Source organism: Naegleria gruberi (genome assembly GCF_000004985.1).
Source record: "Naegleria gruberi genomic scaffold NAEGRscaffold_15, whole genome shotgun sequence".
NCBI lineage: Eukaryota > Heterolobosea > Eutetramitea > Acrasida > Naegleriidae > Naegleria > Naegleria gruberi.
In genome coordinates, this window is record NW_003163312.1 from 335,674 (window position 1) to 360,351 (window position 24,678).

At 34.4% G+C, this 24,678-nt stretch overlaps 16 protein-coding genes across 16 annotated transcripts; 7 read left to right on the forward strand and 9 right to left on the reverse strand.

The window, feature by feature from the left end:
- Positions 1-86: 86 nt before the first annotated feature.
- Positions 87-800, reverse strand: NAEGRDRAFT_79184 (ATP synthase epsilon subunit; the record flags this gene model as incomplete). The annotated part of the gene is made up of 1 exon (XM_002679077.1): positions 87-800. The coding sequence occupies one exon, from the start codon at positions 798-800 to the stop codon at positions 174-176; it is 627 nt and encodes a 208-aa protein (XP_002679123.1). The 3' UTR covers positions 87-173.
- Positions 801-1,246: 446 nt separating this feature from the next.
- Positions 1,247-2,401, forward strand: NAEGRDRAFT_60479 (uncharacterized protein; the record flags this gene model as incomplete). The annotated part of the gene is made up of 2 exons (XM_002678957.1): positions 1,247-1,307; positions 1,356-2,401. The coding sequence occupies 2 exons, from the start codon at positions 1,247-1,249 to the stop codon at positions 2,399-2,401; spliced, it is 1,107 nt and encodes a 368-aa protein (XP_002679003.1).
- An 82-nt stretch (positions 2,402-2,483) lies between these two features.
- NAEGRDRAFT_65763 (uncharacterized protein) lies at positions 2,484-3,218 on the reverse strand (the record flags this gene model as incomplete). Its single annotated transcript, XM_002679078.1, has 1 exon — positions 2,484-3,218. The coding sequence occupies one exon, from the start codon at positions 3,216-3,218 to the stop codon at positions 2,484-2,486; it is 735 nt and encodes a 244-aa protein (XP_002679124.1).
- Positions 3,219-3,772: 554 nt separating this feature from the next.
- On the reverse strand, positions 3,773-4,420 carry NAEGRDRAFT_65764 (uncharacterized protein; the record flags this gene model as incomplete). Its single annotated transcript, XM_002679079.1, has 1 exon — positions 3,773-4,420. One exon carries the CDS (start codon positions 4,418-4,420, stop codon positions 3,773-3,775), a length of 648 nt encoding a protein of 215 aa, XP_002679125.1.
- A 538-nt stretch (positions 4,421-4,958) lies between these two features.
- Positions 4,959-5,624, reverse strand: NAEGRDRAFT_47897 (uncharacterized protein; the record flags this gene model as incomplete). The annotated part of the gene is made up of 1 exon (XM_002679080.1): positions 4,959-5,624. One exon carries the CDS (start codon positions 5,622-5,624, stop codon positions 4,959-4,961), a length of 666 nt encoding a protein of 221 aa, XP_002679126.1.
- Positions 5,625-6,356: 732 nt separating this feature from the next.
- On the forward strand, positions 6,357-6,983 carry NAEGRDRAFT_2950 (uncharacterized protein; the record flags this gene model as incomplete). The annotated part of the gene is made up of 1 exon (XM_002678958.1): positions 6,357-6,983. A coding segment is annotated over one exon (627 nt), but the record flags the coding sequence as incomplete, so codon positions are not given.
- A 519-nt stretch (positions 6,984-7,502) lies between these two features.
- On the reverse strand, positions 7,503-8,378 carry NAEGRDRAFT_65767 (uncharacterized protein; the record flags this gene model as incomplete). Its single annotated transcript, XM_002679081.1, has 1 exon — positions 7,503-8,378. The coding sequence occupies one exon, from the start codon at positions 8,376-8,378 to the stop codon at positions 7,503-7,505; it is 876 nt and encodes a 291-aa protein (XP_002679127.1).
- A 282-nt stretch (positions 8,379-8,660) lies between these two features.
- On the forward strand, positions 8,661-9,932 carry NAEGRDRAFT_65768 (uncharacterized protein; the record flags this gene model as incomplete). Its single annotated transcript, XM_002678959.1, has 1 exon — positions 8,661-9,932. One exon carries the CDS (start codon positions 8,661-8,663, stop codon positions 9,930-9,932), a length of 1,272 nt encoding a protein of 423 aa, XP_002679005.1.
- Positions 9,933-10,222: 290 nt separating this feature from the next.
- Positions 10,223-13,329, forward strand: NAEGRDRAFT_79185 (alanine dehydrogenase; the record flags this gene model as incomplete). Its single annotated transcript, XM_002678960.1, has 1 exon — positions 10,223-13,329. The coding sequence occupies one exon, from the start codon at positions 10,223-10,225 to the stop codon at positions 13,298-13,300; it is 3,078 nt and encodes a 1,025-aa protein (XP_002679006.1). The 3' UTR covers positions 13,301-13,329.
- Positions 13,325-14,557, reverse strand: NAEGRDRAFT_47901 (uncharacterized protein; the record flags this gene model as incomplete). Its single annotated transcript, XM_002679082.1, has 1 exon — positions 13,325-14,557. One exon carries the CDS (start codon positions 14,555-14,557, stop codon positions 13,325-13,327), a length of 1,233 nt encoding a protein of 410 aa, XP_002679128.1.
- A 976-nt stretch (positions 14,558-15,533) lies between these two features.
- NAEGRDRAFT_32393 (ran family small GTPase) lies at positions 15,534-16,323 on the forward strand (the record flags this gene model as incomplete). Its single annotated transcript, XM_002678961.1, has 5 exons — positions 15,534-15,614; positions 15,656-15,702; positions 15,750-15,816; positions 15,858-15,925; positions 16,005-16,323. Coding segments are annotated over 5 exons (582 nt in total), but the record flags the coding sequence as incomplete, so codon positions are not given.
- A 1,085-nt stretch (positions 16,324-17,408) lies between these two features.
- NAEGRDRAFT_79186 (uncharacterized protein) lies at positions 17,409-18,150 on the reverse strand (the record flags this gene model as incomplete). The annotated part of the gene is made up of 1 exon (XM_002679083.1): positions 17,409-18,150. The coding sequence occupies one exon, from the start codon at positions 18,148-18,150 to the stop codon at positions 17,443-17,445; it is 708 nt and encodes a 235-aa protein (XP_002679129.1). The 3' UTR covers positions 17,409-17,442.
- Positions 18,151-18,341: 191 nt separating this feature from the next.
- Positions 18,342-18,692, reverse strand: NAEGRDRAFT_65773 (uncharacterized protein; the record flags this gene model as incomplete). The annotated part of the gene is made up of 1 exon (XM_002679084.1): positions 18,342-18,692. One exon carries the CDS (start codon positions 18,690-18,692, stop codon positions 18,342-18,344), a length of 351 nt encoding a protein of 116 aa, XP_002679130.1.
- Positions 18,693-18,891: 199 nt separating this feature from the next.
- NAEGRDRAFT_79187 (dienelactone hydrolase family protein) lies at positions 18,892-19,775 on the forward strand (the record flags this gene model as incomplete). The annotated part of the gene is made up of 2 exons (XM_002678962.1): positions 18,892-19,249; positions 19,378-19,775. The coding sequence occupies 2 exons, from the start codon at positions 18,892-18,894 to the stop codon at positions 19,716-19,718; spliced, it is 699 nt and encodes a 232-aa protein (XP_002679008.1). The 3' UTR covers positions 19,719-19,775.
- Positions 19,776-19,867: 92 nt separating this feature from the next.
- On the forward strand, positions 19,868-20,710 carry NAEGRDRAFT_32409 (uncharacterized protein; the record flags this gene model as incomplete). Its single annotated transcript, XM_002678963.1, has 1 exon — positions 19,868-20,710. The coding sequence occupies one exon, from the start codon at positions 19,868-19,870 to the stop codon at positions 20,708-20,710; it is 843 nt and encodes a 280-aa protein (XP_002679009.1).
- NAEGRDRAFT_79188 (coatamer alpha subunit) lies at positions 20,695-24,596 on the reverse strand (the record flags this gene model as incomplete). The annotated part of the gene is made up of 3 exons (XM_002679085.1): positions 20,695-24,074; positions 24,182-24,342; positions 24,443-24,596. 3 exons carry the CDS (start codon positions 24,594-24,596, stop codon positions 20,727-20,729), a joined length of 3,663 nt encoding a protein of 1,220 aa, XP_002679131.1. The 3' UTR covers positions 20,695-20,726.
- Between the last annotated feature and the right edge of the window lie 82 nt (positions 24,597-24,678).

Below are 24,678 nucleotides of genomic sequence, written 5' to 3' on the forward strand. Positions count from 1 at the left end.
CCATAGTCCTCTTCATCAAATAAATTAATAATAATTTAATATTTAATTATTACTGTTATTGTTTATTATATTGTTCAAAGGAAAAAAGCAAGAAATGCCCAAGATTTATTTGTAAAGACCGTAAGATGTGATCGGGAAGGAAGTAATTATGGTGTGTGGATAGAAGATTATGTTTACATTTCATATTCAGCAGCTTCCAATGTAGACAACAATGGTTCTAGGAGTTCCAAACCAATTTCAGCTTGACCTCTAACAGCATTGTCTCTGCTCTTCAGCAATTCCTTTTGAGCTTCAACTTCACGTCTAACGAGATTGACATCCAATTCATCAAGTTTGTATGCTTCAGACAAGTTCAATTGAACAAAACCGTGATAGTAAACAAAAGCGAAACCACCAGCACTGAACCATTTAACAGTCTTTTCATCGTTATATTTGATTTTGATAAGTCCAGGATTAATTCTCATAACTTGAGTTCTGTGGTTAGGGAAGATACCATAGTCACCGAATTCAACAGTGGAGAGAGAAATGTCATCAACTTTATCACTTCTGATGATGTAACTGTTGTTTGTACAGAGAGTGAGGGTAAGTTTTTTAGTTTGGATGGCTTCAGTCAAATCATCAGGGAGTGATTTAACGAAACGATTTGGAATGTAAGAAAAGGCATCTTCAATTTCTTGTTTATCCTTCTTCTTTTCAGAGGCGAAACGCTTTACAACATTGTTGCAAGCAACAGCCAAAATTTTCTTTGATGATTGGTTGTTGTTAACTCTGAGGAGTGGCTTGGTGATGTTCTTGAGCATTTTTTTCGATTTTTTAGCGCACAGGTTAGTTTACAAAATGGACACAAAAATGAGGTTTTTTATTAATATTTTCTCTCATTCACCATCATCATGTAGAATATTATTACTTTAATTTAAATAATAATATTATTACAAATAGATGTACATGATGAAACTCTTGGTAAAAGAAGCCTCGGGTGAGCAATCTTGTTCATTTATTATGATGGTAATCTTTTTCTTCATCGCAAAGCTGAAAAAAATGCCAAAGAACAAAAGGGCAGCTGCCAGTAGCAGTGGAAGTACTAGTAAACCAACCGATTCAGAGAATGGTCTTCAGCAAGGATCAAAAGTGTTATGTAAATCGCTGAGAGACAATGAATACCGTAAGTGATTGTACTAGTTGATTGTGATCATAACAACGTTGACGACGGAAATTTTTATTGTTGTATGATGATTATGTGGTAGATATGGCCGAAATTATCGAAATTAATGAAAAGAATGCCCAATTCTATGTTCACTACATTAATTGTATGTAGATTTTTATTATAACAGCATTCCGATCATGTCATTAAATAGTTGATAAAAGATTGGATGAATGGGTTACTATTGATCGATTCAATTTGGATGAGGATGAAAGTGTTACAAAGAGAGATGAAGATACTAGAGTGGAACGTAAATTAACGAGAAATATGAAAAGACAATATAATGAATTACATAATGTGTCAACTGAGATTGATGTAGATAATGATCCTGTGCAAGCAGCATTGGAAAAGGAACATGAGGAATTTACCAAAGTTAAAAACATTCAAAAAATTCAATTCGGAAAATATGAAGTTGAAACATGGTATTTCTCACCATATCCAGAAGAATACTCAATGATTGATAAATTATACATATGTGAATTTTCTTTGAAATACATGAAGAGCAGGAGAACATATGAAAGACACAGAGACAAATGTACTTTAAAACATCCACCTGGTGACGAAATATATAGAAGTGGATCTCTAAGCTTTTTTGAAGTTGACGGAAAAAAACAAAAGATTTATTGCCAAAATTTGTGCTTGTTGGCTAAATTATTTTTGGATCACAAAACTCTCTACTTTGATGTAGAACCTTTCCTTTTCTATGTACTTTGTGAATGTGACGAGGAAGGATGTCACATGGTAGGATACTTTTCAAAGGAAAAACAAAGTGCTGACGGTAATAATTTGGCTTGTATTCTGACCTTACCTCCTCATCAAAGAAAAGGTTATAGTAAGATTTTAATTGGATTTTCATATGAATTATCTAAAATTGAAGGAAAGGAAGGAACTCCAGAAAGACCATTATCCGATCTAGGTAAAATCAGTTATCGTAGTTACTGGAAGAATGTTCTTCTTGACATTTTACAGGCTCATTCAGGTATTTCAATTAAGGAAATTTGTAAAATGACAGCCATCAAACAAGAAGATGTATTGACAACTTTGCAATCACTCAATTTACTCAAGTATTGGAAAGGTCAACACATTATTTCTGTTGCCCCTAAGATTCTCGAAGAGCACATGAAAAAGCAAAAGAGAGATGAAGTTAAGATTGATCCATCTAAGATTCACTGGAGTCCATATCCACTTTCTCAACAATAAATATTTAACAATTGAGATAACAATCATTTTGGTTAATTTTTTTTCACTCACAGAAGAATAAATTAACAAGTTTATAATTATTTTACACCAGTTTCACCTTTCCTTCAAAGAGTAAAGTTCTTATCATTCTGTATTGAATGAAAAATATTGTTCCCTTAGGTAGTTCAAGTTCCAATTCATCTTCATCTTCATTGTTTGGATCAGCATTGAAAGGAGTGAGTGTCACAGTACCTAAATCTTGTACAACTTCACAGAATAAATATTTAAACCAATCTGGTTCAACAAAAGGTACAATGTTATCCTTTCCTTGACCTTTTGAAGCAACATCCACATTGGTTTGATTGATGAAACTATTATCGAAATAGGTAGATCTTAATTTAGAGAATTTTTGGAGGAACTTCCACTCTGAAGGTGTAACAATTTTCAAAGCTGAATGAATTTCCTCATCCGTACTTGTTTCCCAAGATAAGTCACTATTATTGATATTTTTGATTTCTGTTCTCTTTACATATTCACACAATGTTTCCAACTTGAATAGTCTTGTCCTCATCAGAGATGTTACTAAAAATTTCAATCTATTTAATTCTGTATTTCTAATAGAATATTCTTCCGTATAGACATCACTTTCCATGAGTTTTTCTTCCTCCGATTCAATCCTTGACTTGGCTCTTTCGACCATAGATTCAAGACGTTTTCCTCCAGGTAAAAGTTCGGGAGAGTTTTTTTCATTGACAAGCCAAATCCTCATATCCTCGAATACTTCGGCATCATCGCCACTCTCCATCATCAATTCGGCAGAATCTATTAGGCTTTGCATTTTGTTATTATTGTGATCTTTTTTTTATTTAATTTTTAAAATATTTTTTAACCTAGTTTTGGCGGGAATTTGGTGTTGGCATCTTTAAAATCATCTTGATTTGTGGCAAGAATATATTAATGTATTTCACAAAGTAGAACATTCAGGATTTTCATATGGGAAGCTGAAGCTATTGATTTGGTATTGAGATTTAGGAGGTTATTTTGTTTTTATTTGAGGGTAGATTGATATTTCACAAATTCATGAAGCAAATGGCTACGGCCATATCACGATGAATGCACCTCATCCCGTCCGATTTGAGAAGTTAAGCATCGTCGAGCCACATCAGTACTGAGGTTGGAGACAACTTGGGAACCTGTGGTGCTGTAGTCTTTTTTCGTGAAATTTTTTATCTGAGTTTCCTGACCAATGAATCTTCCAAGTGTCATTATTTCAAGAGTTTCGTTAAAATGTAAATTCATCTTTATGAGAATCATAAGAGGTCACCTCATACTGATGCTCCACTCTCAATAAGGAGAAGAATAGATTTTATTATTGAATTATTCGTAAACTCTTTAGACAACTTGTTGATAGGAAGCCTTTCTTCTTCTGAGTACAAAGAAAATCAATCCAGCACAACATCCAACACAACACAAAACTCCAATAATACCTCCAACAGATGCAACAGCAATCACAATTGCTGCAGTATTATCTTGTTGAGGAATGATGGTCAAATCAATAAAAACTCTTGCTGTGGCACCTTCATAGGATGGATTTCTCTTGACGAGAACTCTAATCTTACCCAAGTCGGTTCTTGGTAGAGTGACTATATTACCCTTTGATGATAGGTAGCCACTGTTTGGGAAGTAAAAGTAGAACATGTATTCTGCAATGGAAGGTGGAACATAGGCAGGGTTGGCTTTAACTTTTTCAACAAAGTCATTATATTGAGGTTCTGTTAAAAAGTAAACAGAAGCTCCATAGCCAGAGCTTGAATAATTCATTTTGAATTGATTATAGTCTGGACCTACTTGACATTCCAATGCAATGGCATACTCATTGCTCCATGAAAATTTATAGTCCTTATCCACTGGTGTGCAAGGAGTTGCAACTTGTTGTTGTTGGCTTGTTGCAACCACAGTAGCATGTGAATTGTTCAACAAAAAGAGAATGGCAACAATTGAGAATAAGACTAAAGTGCAAGAGTTGAGTGGAGTATTCATCAATGCAGCTTGTTTTTTTTAAGTGTTCACTTTAACACTCCGTGTAAGCAAGGTTATGAATCTTATAGGAGGTTACCATTTGAACATCATGCTAAGAATGGATATTTAAGAGATTGAATACGCAACATAAGCGTACAATTGGATCATCGAAGTAAAAAAGTGCAAAGCAACATGGTTTGAAACAGTTTACAACAAATGTCAATTCAACTTATTAATACGACATTTCATGTTTTGAGGGAGAGTACATGAGTACATAATATCCTGTAATTGTTAGATTATTCAAAGAGACTTGGCATCTTTTTACTTGCAAGTAAAAACTTTCAAATTCATTTCTATTTAGTTTTCAAAAATTGGTTAATAGAAACTTCCTTTTCGCTTTTGAGCTTTCCAAACTATTATTCGAATCTATAATATGTTACCAAGGATTAGTGAAATCAAACCTTTCATTGAAACCCTTTACAACGGTATAGATATTTTAAAAATAAATTTCAAAGAAGAGACGCTGCCAGATGTGTTACAAAAAGATAATAACATTCATTTAAACTTGTTGATAAGCATCTGATACCATGGGTGTTGTCATTTGTTCATTGCTCATAGCAACTTTTCTTCTTTTAACCACAAACACAATGAATGCAATGGCACATGCTCCACAACACAACACTCCAATCAATCCTCCAACAACCATAACAGCAATCACAATCGATTTGGAATTGTTTTTTTGTGGAGTGATTAGCATTTCAAGATAAACACTGGATACTGAGGTTGTTGGTAAGGTTGGATTTCGTTTTACAAGAACTCTGATGGTGCCATAACCTTCATCTCTTGGCTTGGGGATGACATCACCTTTGGAAATCTTGTAGGAAGTATCAGAGTAGTAGAAGGAATGCAAAAATTCTGGCGGAAGGTATTGTGGATTGGATTTCACATTTTCAAGAAAGGAAGAATATTGAGAATCTAATAGAACAAACACGGAAGAACCATATCCATAGGTTGAGAATGTAATTTTGAGTTCATTGCATTCAGAAGATACTTGACATTCCATTGCAATCGAATAATTGTTAGCATGTGAAAATTTAAAGGTTTCTTCCATATAACATGGTGTTGCACTTTGACAATGAACAGTGGAGGAACTGATTAACAATAATTGGAGAGCAATCATTAACGCGAAAACCACTAACAGTAACGAATTGTTTGAAGTGTTCATAGTGTGTTTCTTTTTTTTTCTTGTTTTTATTCGATTCTCCTATTTAATCGAAAATGGACATGGTGCCCCTTTTATGAGATCATACATTCACTTATCTCTAAAAACAAACACTTCTAAGCATTACTATCCATTGTAAAACTATCTACGAATTGAAATTTAATTAAATTTCAAATTCTGAAAAGAAAAAAAATGAGAAAATTGCTTCTGGCCACTTCCGTGTTGGCTCTTGGTGCCGGAATGTCAATGGATCGTGGAATAAAATCCTTCATGCCATTTTCATCATCCTCATCATCAATGGATAATAATAATACTTTGGAAGTTTCTAAAATGGTGATGGGAAGTAAAATGATTGTGGAAGCACAAAGTGCTGCTCCAATGACACCACCACCAACACCAGCACTTTCTCCTAGTAGTGGTAGTGCTACAACACCAGCATCATCGGAACAAAGTGGAGAATCAGCAGAAGGAGAAGGTTCTGGTGCTAGAAATCCTGGTAGAGTTTCACCACAAGGATTACCTAGACAACAAGCTGGCGATAATCAATCAGCCACTCCAGCTGCAATTATGAGCAAATTGCCAGGTTATGTTAAGGCACATGCCAAGACAAAGGAAAATCAACAATTATTCCAAACATTTTACGAGTTGGGAATACCAAGTGATAGAGAAATGCACATGTTTTCTGGATATATTTCAGCAACTGATACTAGATTGAGAATTCCATCACTTGTTGCTTGGACCATTAAAGGACGTACTAGTGGAGGAAGTAAGGAAAGAAAATCCGATAGATCCAATTCTCAATTCCATTCGAGTCCATACCTTCCAGAACCATTCAATGCTCAAAATTCTGACTATTCTGGAGAGGGATATGATAGAGGACACTTGTGTCCATGTGGAGATTTTTATTATAGTATGGGACAAAAAGCTTTGGATGAAACATTCTACTTGTCACACAATGTAGTTCCACAAGATCCAAATAATAACAGATTTTATTGGCTTAGATTGGAAATGTTCACTAGAGGAATGGCCAAACAGTTCGATAATGTCCACGTATTGGCTGGTCCACTGTTTGTTCCAGAAGAGTCAGGAAAAAAAAAGTTTGTTCGTTATGAAGTCATTGGAGATAATAATGTTGCTGTTCCAACACACTTGTACAGAATTTTGGTTGGAGAGAAAAAGTCTGAAAACAAATTTTTCATTCAGGCCTTTATGATTCCAAATAAGCCAATTCCAAAATCAAAGCCAATTACCGATTTTATTGTTCCAGTTTCAGACATTGAAAAGCTCAGTGGTATGCAATTGTTACACAGAATTGAAAAGACAAGTACATTACCACTTTGTAAACATTTCCCATGCGAATTGAAAGCATGGCAAGAATTGGAAATGCAAAAGATTCTGTGGGATAAGAGTATGGATTCTAAGGAAAAGGTTGAAAATGAGTGGAATAAGCTCATCCAAGAAGGTTGGAAGCCAAGTCCACAAATTGTTCAACAATTCCAATCAAGACTGTCTGATTTAAAGTAAACATGTGTAAATGATTGGTTTATAAGTAAATTGTGCAAATCTTAATGTCCGATAGATGTGAATCAGTTCCCTGCACTACCTTATCTAGAATGGATGTCATGAATAGAAAATGAATATTTTCATGGTTATTGTAATAGGCAAATGAAAAACTCTCACCACACATAATACTGGTTTTTCTTGGAAAGAGTATTTCTTTTGGTTTAGAAATTCTAACTGGTGTGGAGGTAGATGAAAATTCTTGAGTTCCAAGCTGATAATATGAGTTCTGCCCACCCACATAGAGAGAGCCTGATTCTCCAAGAAGCACGTAATGTCTCCAACCAGCTGAGAATGCTATCCATTTTCATTATAGAAAACTCAATTTAACTTTATAAACTTACAAACAATTGGCTCATTAATATCAAGTTTTTTATAATAATTTCCAACATGTTTTCCAACTCCAAAAATTTCATTATTCTCCAATTGAACTATTGTACATAACCCTCCACAGGTAACATTACTAATTTTCTTTCCATGAAAAGGTATTGTAATTGGTTTAAAAAATTCGTTATTTCTTTCATTAGAAGAGGAGTATGAATTTGCATCATTTAATCCACAACCATATAATTCAAATTCAGTAGCAATCACAGTGAATTGAGCACCCATTGCAATTTTTTCAACTTTGTTATAATCTTCAAATGAAACAAGTGAAAGAGTTCCATACTTATCAATTCTAGTTCCATTTCCTAATTGTCCACAAGAATTCCATCCAGATCCATAAATCTTGCAGCCTATTTTCACAAAGAAATGTCCAGCACTAGCACTAGTATAAAACCCGTTAATCTCTTCATTCTCTTCTTTCTCAATTTTAACAAAACTATGTGATTTAGTTTCAAATCCACTCCAATAAATATTTCCACAATTTGTAATTACATAACTATTGATCTGAGAGCAGAAAGCATCCACAATCATCTCTCCCTTCTCAAGAAACGTTCCAACAGGAATGATCTTTAGTGAGTCATCAGTTTTACTCGTACCAAACACTTGTCCGTTATGATTATTACCAATTCCGAATAATTGACCATCCTGCAACAATATCATAGTATGTTCCCTTCCACATGCAATCTTTTTAACTTTCGAAAGTGATGATTCATCATCATTGGGAAGGAGTGTAATTGGCGAGAAGGTTTTGCTTTTCGAAGATTGACACGATTCACAAAATCTATTGGAGCCAGTGGAAAGAACATAGACCATTTTTTTGAAAGTTTACAAAGTGTTCATTGTTCAACCTCATGTTGTGATGTGTACTAATTTACTCTTGGAACAATCTTTTACAACAAGTATTGTTCATAAAAAATGTTTCAAAATCTTCACGAGCAAGGGATAACAATTATTCTCGATGATCAAATTGGATCGGAGAGGCTTTCTTTTAAATATAACCTCTCTCGATTCTATAATTTAGTAGTACATTTCACAGAGACAGCTCCAACACTGGCAACATTATTGGAGGATGAACCCGAATTATTGCTAGAATCGATGAAGAGTTCTTCGACACCATTCATTCCCGATCAATATAAGAATGATTTAAATTTTCTGAGGAAGGCCTGTCGAATGAATTGTAGTTTGATAACAAATAATGATTTAATGCAAAATGATAAAGAGTGCTGCTTGATTACAGCATCTCAAAAAGGAGGTAAATTATTGCATTGTTGCAAAATCAAAGATCTAGATGTGATATTGCAAGCTTTCAAAGTTAATCCAAATGATATTTCATTCACATACGGATCAATGTTAATTAACACTCAAGAATATCAGGAATGGAAGAAACTGCAGGAACAGAAAAAAATTGCGCCAACCCACAAGACCAATCATAAAAAGGAAATTTTGGATGAAAAAGAAATAGTTCTCAATTCAGTTAATAAGAACGGAATGAACTTGAGAAAATTCCCATCATTTGCTTTGGATAGAGATGTTGTTCTAGCAGCCATAAAACAAAATGGTACCATATTCCAAACAATTGATGAAAAGTGGAAAGAAGATTTGGAAATTGTGAGTACTGCAATAGATTCTGATCCCATGAATTTAAAATTCCTTCCAAATCATTTCAAAAGTGACAGATCATTAGTGATGAAAGCAGTAACCAGCAATGGATTTGCTCTAAAATTTGCTGGTTCATCATTCCAAAGAGACAAGCAAATTGTTCTTTCCTCATTCACAAGTAATGGAAAAGCTGTAGAATTTGTACACAAGAGCCTGTGGTTAGATGAGGAAATTGTGAGATGTGCTTCTAGAAAAACTGGAAGATGTCTATTTCATGCAAGTGAATGCATTAAATCCAATAAGGAACTAGCTCTCCAAATCATTCAAAAATTCCCAGAAGGATTCACCTACTTGAGTAATAGTTTGAAAACAGATAGGGACTTTATCTTATCAGCAATAGAGAAGAACCATTTAATTCTCTATCAAATCAGCCCCTTATTGAAACAAGATAACTCATTTCTAATAGATGCCCTCAAACGAAACTCACTCATCTTTCCCAATTTACCTGAGAGTTTCCGATACGACCCCAATATGATCATTCTATCCTGCAAGAATTCTACTCAACATCTGACATCTTTTCTGTATTACAAACAATCGCTCAGTCATAACTTTGACTTTGCATTACAATGTACTCAAATGAATGGTTCAGCTCTCAATTGCTTTAGTGATTTTTCACATAACGAGTTAAAATTACTTGCACTTGCTGCAGCTTCATCTTTCTTTCATCAGAAACACCCAAATTTTAAATTGCTTCTTCGTGATGATTAGATTTCATTCCATGAATACACATTAAGGTGGTAACCTCCACAACTATTAACCATTCATCCGTACTAAAAAATCCTTCAAAAGAGAAAGCGTTGAGTTTATTCTACTGCAGTGAGGAGGTTATTTTTTCGTACACCAGTATATATTGAGGCTTCACGAAATTGATTGATAACCATTGCAATACAGACATTAAGTTTACAACAAAGATTGCTTGCGTTTCAGAGGCCAAAAACTGCGCAACAAAAATCTCGCTGAGCCAACAGACCAAGCTAAATAAAAACAATTTAAAAAAAATGCACAAACTAAGCAAGGTCTTCAACGTTTCTTGCAATCATATTGCTAAACAGCAAGCCATTCGTCAATCTTGCTATAAAAAAACAAATATTATTTCATTGTTGGAAAAGGAAGGACGAAAGCAAGGATTCCATTGCACTGTTTTTAATTCAAGACTTAGAAAATATAGTGAATCGGGTGAAACACCAACAATTGGTATTCGTAGAGAAGATAAAAATGTTTGGGAACGTAGAGTACCTCTCACACCATCCCAATGTGAAGAATTGATCAAGGAACATGGTATTCGTATTGTAATTCAACCATCAACAACTCGTGCTTTTGGTGATGAAGAATATAGAGAAGCTGGCTGTGAGATTAATGAAGATTTGAGTATTGCCCAAACAATCTTGGCAGTTAAAGAAGTTCCAGCCCAATTATTAATTCCGAACAAGACTTACATGTTCTTCTCTCACACAATTAAAGGACAATGGTATAACATGAATATGTTGGACACTATTTTAGAAAAGAAAATTAGATTGATCGATTATGAACGTATTGTGAAGGAAGTTGAAATTCCAGGAACTGAAAAAACAGTAGAAGAAAGATTGGTAAGATTTGGTCCTTTTGCTGGTAATGCTGGTGTTATTGATACACTTCATATTCTCGGAGAAAGATTATTGACTCAATATGGATATACAAGTCCTTTCCTCAGCATTTCATATGCTAGAAATTACATTAGTCTTGAAATTTGTAAACATGCCTTGAATGAAATTGGCAGAAAGATTAGTCAATATGGTATCAACAAGGATTTATTCCCAATGACCTTTGTTATGACTGGTAAAGGTGGTTCTGTTTGTCATGGTATGAAGGAAATGATTCAACAATTGCAACCTCCAGAATTAACACACAAAACAGTTGAATTTTTGAGAACACCACAAGAATTGAGAGCTTTGTGGGAAAAGAAAGCTAGAGGTGAAGTAACCAAGGAAGATTGTAGAAAGATTTATATTTTAATTTGTGGTCCTGAATATATGGTTAAACACAAGTCACAAACTCAACCATTTGACAAGTATGATTACTATGCTAATCCACAAGATTACGAACCAATTTTCCACGAAACAATTATTCCATACACTAAAGTTTTGTTAAACGGCATGTATTGGGATGCCAGATATCCAAGATTAATCACTAACAAGCAAGCTAAACAATTAATTGATCAAAATAGATTCCCACTCATTTGTGTTGGTGATGTTTCTTGTGATCCTGGTGGTTCTGTTGAATTCTTGACTAAGACTACTACAATTTCCTCTCCTGTCTATGTAAATAATATCAAGGAAGACAAGATTCTTGACGATACTGTAATTGGTGAAGGTGTTGCAATGCTTGCTGTTGACCACTTGCCAGCTGAATTCCCAAGATCTTCCAGTAGTTTGTTTGGTTCTCACCTTTTCCCATTCATTCCAGATCTTGCTAGATCATTTGTTACTATGAGTTCTCCATTAGAAACTCAAATGAAATATTTGCCAACTGAGCTCAGAAAGGCTGTAATTACATCAGGTGGTAAATTGACACCAAACTTTGAATATATTGACAAGATTAGAGGTCCAAGATCTAGCAGAGTTTTGATTTTGGGATCAGGATATGTTGTTCCTCCAATTATTGACTACTTGATCGATAATCCAAGAGATATTGCCACCGTTACCGTTGCCTCTGATAAGATTTCTTCTGAATTCAAGAGCAAGTATTCTGATTCTAAGAAATCTGTTGAATTTGTTAGTAATCTCAATGTTACTAATGATAGTCAATTGCTTGCTGATTTGATTAGCAAATGTGATATTGTACTTTCATTGGTTCCAGCTCCACTCCATCCAATTGTTGCTCAACAATGTTTAAAGTATGAAAAACATCTCGTCACTGCCAGTTATATTAGTCCAGAAATGGAACAATTGAACGAACAAGCTAAAGAAAAGGGTTTGCTCTTCATTAATGAAATTGGTTTGGATCCTGGTATTGATCACATGTGTATTATGAAGACTCTCGATCAAGTTGTTGGTCAAAGAGGTGGTAAGGTTGAAAGCTTCAAGAGCTTCTGTGGTGCTCTCCCAGCCCCTGAATCATCTGATAATCCTCTTGGTTACAAGTTCAGTTGGTCTCCAATTGGTGTTTTGAGAGCTTCTCAAAATCCATGTTTATTCATGAAGGATGGTGAAGTTGTCAATGTTACTGATGGTAACAAGCTCACTTTCCTCAATGAAAAGGTTGACGTCAAGTTTAAGGGATTCAATTTTGAAGTTATTCCAAACAGAGATTCCCTCAAGTACATTTCCAAGTACAAGTATCTGAATGAAAAGGACTTGAAGACCATGATGAGAGGAACCCTCAGATTTGGTGGTTTCTGTGAAGTTTTCAGATTACTCACTCTTTTAGGATACCTCAATCAAAGCACTGTCATTCCAGCTGATGCCAAGACTTATCGTGATATTTTCTGTACTCAATTGGGTGTTCCAGTTTCTACTGATTTGAAGACCATTTCTGCCAAGGTCACCAGTCTTTACAATGAAAAGATTGATGCCATGTTCTCTAACATTACTGACAAGTACCAACAAGCTATTTACAATAGACTTAAGGCTAACGCTCAAACTGATGTTTCTTTCGCTCTCAAGAGTGTAAAACAACTTGGTTTGCTTTCTACTGATTCATTTGGTGAAAAACCAAAGAGTGGATTACTCCTTGATTTGATCTGTACTCACCTTGAAAAGGAACTTGCCCTCTCTGCTGATGACAAGGATCTCAACTTTATGGTCCATGAATTTATTGTAAACTATGAAAAGGAAAATGTTAAGGAAAAGATTACCTCAACTGTTTGTGTTTATGGTGACAAGAAGGAAGGAACTGCCACAAGTAGAACTGTTGGTTTACCTGTTGCTATCACTGCTGTACTTGTTGCTAAGGAATCAGCTGCCCTTAAAAAGTCAGTTGGTGGAGGTGGTGTCATTGGTCCAACTTCAACACCACTTTTATATGAAGGAGTTTTGAGTAAGCTTGAACAACAAGGAATTACTGTCGAAGAAACTGTTGAACCATACGAAGAAATGTAATAAATTATTTAATGATTAATTGGATTATTTAAAGATTTCTAATTCGTGATTCTTACGAACAACGTGCAAAACTGGAATGAATGAGGATGGAAGTTGGTAGTCTGATCTTGTCAAAACCGTGATAAGTGGAGTGTTTAAATTCTTAATCTCAATGAAACGATTCTTTGAATTCTTTAAGGAGGTAGGATCTAAAAAGAAAACTTTCAAATTTGAGATCACGTAATCCTTTTCACATCCATAAGGGAATGCAGGTCCATTTGGAGGGAACATCATGTCCAATTGTTCTCTCACAGTTTGGTGTTCACTAAAAGTATGAATGAAATCTGTTTGATTGAATTCATCGTAGGCAAAGATAACAGAGAAGAATACTTCACCACTGTGTTCATCAATTTGGATACCTCCCAAAGGTCCATCACGAGTGTAGGTATTCAATTGTTCAGATTCTAGCTCTGTATAATCTCCAATTTTGATTCCCTTTCTATTGGAGAGGAATTTCTTCAATTGTTGTATGGTTTGTTCTTGTTGTCTCTTCTTTTCTTGCTCTTCAGCTTTCTTTTCTTGCTCCTTTAAAAGTGCATCCTCGGCCTTCTTCATGAAATCCTCAAACAAGGCATGTTTTCCTTCAATTTTAAGAGCCCTTTGACAATATTTGATAACTGGCTTGTATTTCTTTAAAGTCATGGCAGCTTTAGCAATTCTGAACATGGCTTTAGTATTCTTATTATCAATTTTCAAAACTTCCTTTGCATCCACAATGGCATGTCCATAATTACCCATCAATGTAAAGATGTGTGATCTATTATTTAACAAGTCAATTTTCAATCTTGTGTCAGTAATTGGTTGCTCCAATCCTTCTGAATAATATCTGATAATATCCTTGTAGTACATTTCTGGATTTTTACTATCCTTCAACAAGTTATTTCCTTGATTTTTAAAATTGGTTGCAATTTCATCTGGAGTACCATCATATCTAAGTTCAGCCAAAGCCATAGCAATTGGATTGTCCAAACCAATGTCATTCATCAACAATGGATGGTCTCCTTTACACCAATCAGGTAATTCCTTTGGAACAACAGGAATCCAGTCATCATCATCGTCATCACCTTCCATTAATTCTTGATAAGTCATTGGCTTCTTCTTGTTTGTTGCAGAGGCTTCAGGTGTAACAATATCTTCTACCAAAACCTCTTCGGTACTCTTTTCCGAAGTCGATGATGAAGAAGTGAGAGGAGTTGAAGTTTGTTCGTTATTACTCATTTTTTTGCTTCAAATTGAGATGTGAATCAACGCTGATTGAAGCTTGGACTATTTATCCTCCAAGAAATTGTACCCAACCTTTGAAAATCTATTGGTAAGGTTTCTGCTCTTCAACTCAACTCAAACAACAATTTCATTTTGTGTTGTGTGCTTATTCAAAATAATTTCGATATTTTTTAAAATTATTTATTTAAAACCACTTTGCCTTCATGATAATTCCCTCACAAAATAAATGAGCCAATTCATACCACGAAATTACTCCTAGAAAGCTCTGCCTATTCCTCACCTTCATGATTCATTCGAGTCAGAACGTTAATGATGAGTCGGAGGGTGTAAAAGCCACTCTGACAACACCATTCAAGTGTCGAGTTCTTCGGTGCTTGGTGGAGTTGTGTGAGGTTTGCGTGGGGTTTCATAATAAAGAATAAGCTCGTCATGGTGCATGATTGTGGGAAGTGTCTTTGGCATGGAACAAGAACACGATAATGTCTCCATATGCTTAGAACATATTCATCTTTTTATTTCCATGGTATATGAGTTGTTTTTCATTCTTTTAGGTTGTTCCTTTAAGGTTTGAACATCGTGTGTTGTGATGAATAATGTGCTTTTTAAAACCTTTAATTACAGCAGTAATGAAATGTAAAGATAATAACCAACATAACAATAAAAAAAAGTAGCACGTTGAGGACCTGAAGTGGTTTCTTTGATTTCCAATTGAATTCTTTTTGCCAACCAATTGCAACCACGTTGTTTTGTATATATACCGAGAGAGAAAATGTGTTGTGGAGGAGAGAGTGATAAAACAAAAAACAACAATGAATGTAGTGTATCACCTCATCATGATGAAAATTTATTAATTAATAATATTAATTGTGTGATGAATGTTGTTATATAATCTGTATCGGAACTAATAGTAAACATTAAAGTTGTAAATCCACAGCCATCAGCTTCTACAATAGCTGCTCGCACCATTCAATCAAATTATGACGAATTATTTAAAGTAATTGTCATTGGAGACTCAAGTGTTGGAAAAACAAGTTTACTGAACAAGATGGTTGTAAGTTAATTTTGAAAATAATCGGAAAATAATTATTACAGTCAGGAACATTTACAGATTCGTTCATGCCAACTGTTGGAGTTGATTTGTAAGTTTTTTAAAAGAGAGGAATTTGACTGAAATTTCAATATTAAGGAAAGTGAGGTTTTTAACAATTGACGGTAAAAACATTAAACTCCAAATATGGGATACTGCCGGACAGGTATGTTTTAAAAAAATTGAAAATATTCAAAAATGTTTTAGGAAAGATATAGAAATTTAACAAAATCATACTATCGTGGAAGTGATGGTATTATACTTGTTTATGATATGTAAGTTTTTTTTTGAAATAGTTCAGTAATATATTGGTGAATTGGTCCATTCAAACATGCAACTGTTCAAATATGATAGAACCCAAGAAAAAACATTTAATAACTTGAGTATTTGGTTGAATGAAGTTAAAAAGAACATTTTGGGAGTAAATAATGGAGATGCATTACCTATTGGAGCTGATCTTAATATTTTCATTATTGGAAACAAGACTGACTTGGAAACTGCTAGAAATGTATCAACAGATAAGGGCAAAAAGTTTGCAGAATCACTCCAAATTGATGCCATGTTTGAGGAAATTTCTTGTAAAACAACTGAATCCATTGAGGAGACTGTATTATGTAGATTGGCCAGAAGAATTCTCGAAACTCGTCAACGAGAAAAGAATGAAGAACGTTAATTGTAAATAAAATTATCATAAAACAAACCACTCGTACCGTCCTTTATTTTCAAATATTGATAATTTATTTTGGTGTGACTAGAAAATGATTTTTCAATTTCAAAGTGTCAACACCAACTTTTATTCCCCAACAACCAGTGGTCCGTCTACATGCTCTATTGAAGGAGAATCCAACTCTCTTGGATCAACAACAAACCATGCAATTGATCAAGAATATTTTACAAAATATTGTTGCTCATCCGTACGATGATAAGTTTAGATCGATTAAATTGTCAAATCCAAAACTCTCTGAGAAGATTGTTCAAGTTAAAGGTGCTCTCGATATATTGTTATTGTGTGGTTTTTCTAGAGTGAGAGAAAATAATGAGGAATATATTAAATTGTATGATGCTGATGTTCAATCAATAGAGGTGATGAAGAAGATTATTGAGACCTATGTAGGTATTGAAACATTTTAATGTAATCGAAACTAAATTTGTGGAATAATTATAGGAACAACGAAGAGAATTATTAACATTACCAAGTTTGGGCTCCCAACCATCAACATCTTCCAACAATTCCACAAATTCAACTCCTTCATTTGTTTTAGATGAGTCCTATACAATTATTTTGCAATTCAGAAATTCTCAACATCAAGTCATTGAAGAAATGCTTTTTGAAAAGGAGAAATATGCAGGTCATTTAACATTGGGAGAAGTTGTCTTTCCACGAATGGAACAAAGACTTCGTGAACTGAACTGGCCAGGTTTCGCGTTATATGCCGAACATGAACCAGTTTATAGACATACTACTTTAGATGATTTGAATTATCAGAGAAAGAATCAAAAAATAACTTTACAATGTGAAGATCATAATTGTCAATATCGTGCTGTCTTGACGCCTGTAATTGAGAGTGAGGAATGTGTTGTTTGCTTTGAACCTTTAAATAATAGTAATAGAACTGGAGGATTATGTATGCATCGTTGTGCATGTAAGAATTGCTTTAAATTGTTGGATAAATGTCCAATTTGTAGAAAGACAATTGACCATAATAATAGAAGCAGACTTTTATAAACACTCACTGTATAATATTTTCAAAAGTTGAATTCAATTGAATTTTAATTTATTTTTTTTATTTCCTTATTTGCAAATGTTAACATTATTATTACCTCCAGAACAAGTATTGACCTTTCCATTGTAAGCACTTTCGAACCTAGTACATTGAGGAGCGTTATCGGTGGCTGGTTTGTATTTCAAAAAGGAATAGTCAGTAGAATTGCACTTGATAACTTCAGTACTATCAAACCAAGTCAAGCAAGTATTAATTCTTGAAGCAAAGAAGCTGACAAGGAAATCATTACTTGTTCTTCCGCATTGATTTTCTTTTTCATTTGAATGGACTTGGTATTGCAAATTCCACAACATGCTAACATTGAAATGATCAGAATAGAGAATAAAATCTGGCAATTTACCACATCCACTCACACTTCTATCATTGCATTGATGCAATGGATGGGTTTCATATTCGAAACATTCAACACATCCTGGTCGACAGAGATTTTTAACATTTGCAGTAGAAGCATCACATTGATATTGAGAGTAACCGTATTGGTCTGGTGCTTTTTCAAAACATGATCCACTGAGTGGATATGAAGGATTGGCTGGTTTGACAATACTCAATCCTGACACTGACTGAATAGTACTTGGAGAACATTTAGAGTCGCCGAATGTAATGGTGTAGAAGAAGTTGCCTTCGAGTTCCCTGATACTTGTAGCACAAGCACAAAAGATAGCAAAGAATAGTACCGACAGAGTAATGGTGGCAATGATGTTGGTGGTTGACTTCATTTTTTTTATGAATGTTAGTGTTTGTACTGGAACGAAGGCGGTAGACTAATATGTCGATTTCGGAATGTTTAGGTAGTCCAGTAGCGAATCTTACGACTAAACAGAATCTTGTAAACATTCTCATTGAAGAAGACACATTGTAGTGGTTTTAACAATGGTTGTAAATTCATAATAATTCAAAATCAAATGATTTACTCGATTTGATCTTGTTCATATTGTTCATATTTTCTCTTTCTTTGTTTTTTTCTCTTTTCCAATAACCTTCCTAATCTGAAAAGTAATCTTTCTTCTTTATCTTTTGTAAATTTAATCAATTCATCATCACTTGATGGTTCCTGTTGATCCAGCTGCGAATATTCCTTCACCATTTCTTTTAATTTGGTAATATAATTTTCTTCTTCTTCTTGTTCCGAATTGTTTACTCCATTATTATTATTATTTACAGATTTATTATTATCATTAGCATTTGATTTATCTTCCGATGTATTTTCATCTTCTCTCACAAAATTACTGAATAAATCCCCATCTACATTTGTTGTCATTTTTTTCAAATTTGATTTAAAAAAAGATTTAATAATTGAAGGTGTTGTTGTAATAAGTTTACAAACAGAATACTTTCCTTAAACATATCAATGGAATGCTCACTTTTTAAAAAGTACGTCCACCCTTTCTTCAAACTCTTACAATTGAATATCGGGAATTTAATAAGCTGATGTTTACAAAATAACAATCAAAAAAAAAATGTCATCATCCACTTCATCTGTTGTTTCCATTCCAACTTCAAACAAACTCGGAGATTGTCCAGGTTATGTTGCCAAACCACAAGAATCCACCACAATGGGTGTTATTATATTGCAAGAATGGTGGGGAGTTAACGATCATATTAAAAGCAAGGGAATTAAAATTGCTGAAGAATTGAAGGCTATTACTATCATTCCGGATTTGTATAGAGGACAAGTTGCTACTGATCATGAACATGCTGGACATTTAATGCACGGTTTGGATTGGCCTGGAGCAATTGCTGATATTTTGGGTGCTGCTAAATATTTGAGATCTGCTCATGGTTGTACAAAGATTGGTGTTACAGGTTTTTGTATGGGTATGTTTATAATTACTATTTAAATATTAATTAATTAATAATATTAATATTTATCATTATATATTTACTTGATATTAAAATTGATTGTAATCTTAATAATATTGGAAATAATAATCAAATATAAATAGGAGGAGCTTTAACTCTTGCAGCAACAGCATCACAAACCGATGGTACCATTAATGCAGCATCATGTTTCTATGGTATTCCACAAATGGATGTATCCAAGATTAATGTTCCTGTTATTGCTCACTTTGGTGAATTGGATGATATTAAGGGATTTTCTGATGTTGAAGCAGCCAACAAATTGCAAGAATCATGGAAGCAAAATGGAGTTAATGGAACTGTCTACATCTATCCAGGTTGTAGCCATGCTTTCACCAATAATACTAGACCAGAAGTTTTCAATGCTGAAGCTTATGCTCTTTCTTTTGAAAGAATGTATGATTTCTTTAGAACTAATCTCCAATAATCTCATGTTTTTTCCAATGTACAATAAAGAGTAAACAATACTCTTACTTTAAAAGTTAAATACATACAACTATATTGAAATTTTCGATAGTGTATGATGCAAAATTAAAACGAAACTCTTTTGTAAATTAAAAAAATTCATAAAAAAAAATGAACAAGCAAATTTTAAGAAGGGATCAACGTAAAACCTCCAACCAACTCAGAGATATGCAAGTCGAGTTGGGAGTGTTGGGAAAAGCTGATGGAAGTGTTAAATTTTCTCAGGGAAATACCACAGTAATTTGTTCAGTTTGTGGACCGGAATCATCAATGAAGGAAAAAGGAGATCAAGCTATTATTGATGTCATGTTTCAACCAAGAGATAAGAAGGCTTCGGAAGAGGAAAAAGAATATGAATTAATTATTAGACAAACATTGGAAAATGTGATTTTAACAAATATATATCCAAGAACTGTTATAACAATTTCGATTCAAGTGGTTCAATATGATGGATGTTTATTGAGTGCGAGTTTAAATGCTGCATCATTGGCTCTTCTTGATGCTGGAGTTGCTATGAAAACAACACTTGTTTCATCATCTTGTTCATATTTAAATAGTGGTGATTGTTTGTTGGATCCAACGAGAATTGAACAAGATTTTTCATCAATTTTACACAATGACGATTCATCATCATACATTCAATATTACAAGACATCATCAAAAGGACCAAAAGTTATTGTACCAAAAGGATTTGCCTTCTTTGTTTTTGATTCTGCTCCTCTCCGAAATCCATCTAAAACAGATTCTGATGACGATTCCTTTCTTGTCACCAGTATTACTGAAGGTTTATTAACAGATGAAGCTTTAAGAGAATGTATTTCATTAGCAAAAGAAGGAGCCTTGTCAGTTTATTCTCTCATTCGTTTAACTCTTGAAAGAAAGTCAACTACTCCTGTTTTACCTACAAATAAGGTTGTAGCTTCAAATAATTTCATAAAACCTAAGGATAATTAAGATTTTAGTAATTTATTTAAAGTTCTTCTTCTTCGTCCATTGGGGTATTCTTGAAAGCGTTGGCATAAGCATAGAGGCCAATCAATTTCTTGCCTATCGTACCCATCTCACAAATAGTACACAATTCACCATCATATCTTGGTAAATAAGCAGCTCCACAATATGAGCAAGCAATCTTGTCACTTCCTTGATAAATTGGAGTGTGTGAAATATTACAAACAACAAATGGATTTCTATCGTCATAATTCAATTCAATCTTGTCGGTAGGTTTGCTTTCCTTTTGTTGGGCCACATAGGCTGCTTGCTTTTGGATCTTTTCTGGAGGTCCCATCTTAAGCAATCTATTAGCAAATGTAGCTGCTGTTACAAAGTTTTCAAGTTTGAAGCAAATAGCCATGGCAGAATTCAAACCTAACATGATGTGATTATTTCTCAATTTACATCTAGTGAAATAAGCTGCAAGTTCGGCTGCTCTCTTTGAATCAGTGGTCATAATATCCTTTCTGTCTAATTCCATTCTGAAAGCACTGACGTATTCACAACAAGTAGATAAAGTTTCCTTGAATTCTCTTTCATCCTTCTTTGATAAGATTGGAAGGAACAATAATTGTCTCATAATTTCACGTAACATGTCCAAACCATTCTTGATTGTATTTTGATTCGATAAGGCATTGAGAGCGTCCTTCAACTTTAATTGCAACTCAGAAAGTGTTGGCACTGCAAGTTTAGGAAGGGTATTCTCTCTGGATCTCTCATTTTCTGATTTACCAGCTTGAAGTGCTAATGGAATACTTGGTTGACATGATGGAGAAGGCATTAAAAGATTAGAACCAGCATAAATAGAGAGGAATAATTCTTTGAGAGGAGCAAAATTCTTGATACCAACAGCCTTTTGGAGAATTTCAATGGCAGAATCAAATGAACCAGCTGCAATGTGATTACCTGGGAATTGAGAATTGACTGGCCACATATCCAAAACGTTTCTTCCAGCATTTGGAGGAACAAAATTGCTTGATTGAGATGTGGAAATTTGAGCATCAGCAGGAATATCAATGAGATCATAGTCATCAACATTGATTTGATCCTCACCCATTTCATCCAAGTCTGATGGTGGAGGAACAGATTTCTTGCTTGTTGTGGCTTGTTCCATTCCTGGAATTTCAATACTATCACCGAATTGGTCAAATTCAAGTTCATCAATTTCACCCAAAGATTGACCAACATCACCATAATCAATTTCTTGAGTATGTAAAAGAGGCCAGTTACCACCAGCATTGATTGGTACAGGAGGAAGGAAGAGGGAAGGCTTAAAGTTGAATTCTGGCATCTTGAAATCTTCTGAGAGGGATTTTTTGACTTCTTCAGCAAGAGCATCCAAACCGTGATTCTTGGCAGTCATATAAGCCAATGCACTTTGGCCAACACTTTGAAGAACCTTAACTCTTTCTTCAACGTCACCAAGGAAGAGAGCATTGTGGAATCTGGACATTACATCATTTCTGCTGTTGGCAATCTTGAGCATCAATTTGAGACTTTCTTGATTACCAGTAACACTGTGCAAGAAGGAGAGTCTTTCGACATTCTTTGTTCTTTGATAAGCCTTTTCGACAGCAGAAACATCACCTTGGTTCAAAGCTTCCAATCCCAAACTGTTCCAACATTCCTTCTTGTCCAACTTTTGGGCAACTTCAGAGGCAGTCTTGATATCACCACATTCAAGGGCAAGATTGAATTTGGTACTTTCATCTTCAACAAATTTGAGAGCAATTTCAGGATAACCCTTTTGTTGGAGGTAAGCAATAATGGAATCTCCAAGAATCTTGGCTTCACCAATAATCTTCTTAATGTCACCAGTTCTTCCTTGAGATAAGGCAAGTTTGAATCTGTATTCAGTTGCATCAATAGTGATAACCTTGACAGTACCTTCTCTATCAATAATTGTAACATTATTATTTTCAATATGGGCAATATAAATTGGGAGATCCAAAGTCTTGATTGTACCAAAATCACCTGATGCCAAACAATACTTCATGTGATTCAATGTAGTATAAATGAAAACACCATCCTTATCGAAGGCACCACTCTTAATACGAATGGTTTCAACAGTTGTGCAGAAAGGCTGCAAGTTACTATCACATACAACAACCAAGTGTTTTCCGAGTAAAGCAACTTTAGAGTTATCATCAGACCAAACAACAAACTTGATACCAGCTGAAGCATGGCTGGAAACAATCTTTTGTTGTTCCAAATCATACAAATGAACTCTATCATCAGTTGTAAAGATCAATCTACCAGAAACTGCTGGGAAAATTCTCTTAATTGGTCCGACAGTAATTGGAAGTTCCTTAGATCTGTCAGATTGTGTACTGTGAATGAAAATCTTTCTATCCTTTGGATCTAAAGTAGCAAACTTTTGTAAACCAACAAAAGCAGCAAAGAGGGCCTTTCCTTTTCTAATTGGGTTTCTAATTGGAACTTCATCAGTTGGTCCCTTTTTAATTTCAAACAATTCATAAGAACCACCATCATGATCTGATGTGAGAATTCCATAAGTGTTGGTTGGGTCAATACAAAGATTTCTTGTTGATCCTGACCATGATTTTCTCAAAACAGCAGCTGGAGCATCCTTGCCACCTTTAACAACTCTCAAATTCTTTTCCTTCATATACATGAGACAATTCTTGGAAGCAGTGAAAGCTGGTCTTTCTCTTTCCAATTTGAAAACAATAAGACCACCATCATGACCAGCAGCAATAAGATTTTGAGTTGGGTGAACATCCAAAACCCAGAATCTTTCATATTCTCTCTTATAACTTCTAATGAATTGTGATTTTCCAATATCATAAAATCGGAGAGTTTTATCCTCACTGGCAGAAATAATCATATCCTTCTTTTCATGGAAAACTGCACAAGAAACATTGTGACCATGTCCTGAGAATGTATCAACAGCCCAAGCTCTTTGATCACTAACTTTCCAAGTTCTTACAGTTCTGTCATCAGAAGCAGAAACAATCATGTCAGTTTTTGGATGGAAAACAGCATAGTTTACACCTCTATCGTGTCCATCAAGAACATATTTAACCATAGCATCTCCAGAGTTAAAGAATTCTTGATTCAATTGTGTTAACTTGAGGAATTCATCTCCTGGGCTCATTCCAACATTAGCATTCTTTTGTTTAAGTGCTGAAATATCCCAAACTCTGATAGATTGATCCAAAGAAGCGGAAACAACAAGGTCTTGTTTTGGATGGAATGATGCACTCATAACATAGTGATTATGTCCAGGTAAGACTGAAATACAAGTACGTGATTGCCAATTCCAAATACGAATAGTTTGGTCATCAGAAGCAGAAATAATCCAAGGCTATTTTGTTAATCCACATAATATTATTTAAATTGTATCAAATTATTATCATACAACAATAGTAAATATGTTAATAAATAAACAATAATCAAAATGTTGATAATTACTTGTTCGCGGTGGAATTCTACAGTTCTAACGTAATCGTAATGTCCTGTGAGTGTAAATAAACATCTTCTTAATTTATAATTCCAAACTTTGATTTTATAATCATCACCACCACTGACAAAAAGTGGTTGAGTACTATGGAAGTCCAATCCTCTAACCGGTCCTATTGTATTATCATATCAACAATTAATACACACACCATAGAGCATTAAACACAATAACAATAAAACAACTTTAGATTTTTACATTATAAAAAATCTTACCTTCATGTTCAAGATACGAGTCAATCATGGTACCCATTCTATAATCCCACAATTGAATAGCACCAGTGTGCAAGCTGGCCAAGATCCACGATCGCTTTGGGTGGAAACTTAAACCTTTTACACGTTGGCTCTTGGTCTCGAATTTGATGATCATTTTTTTAATAAATATTTTTTAAAGGAGTCATCATTACGTAAGCTTTATCGTCACCACCCATATGCAAAATAATTTGTTCTTA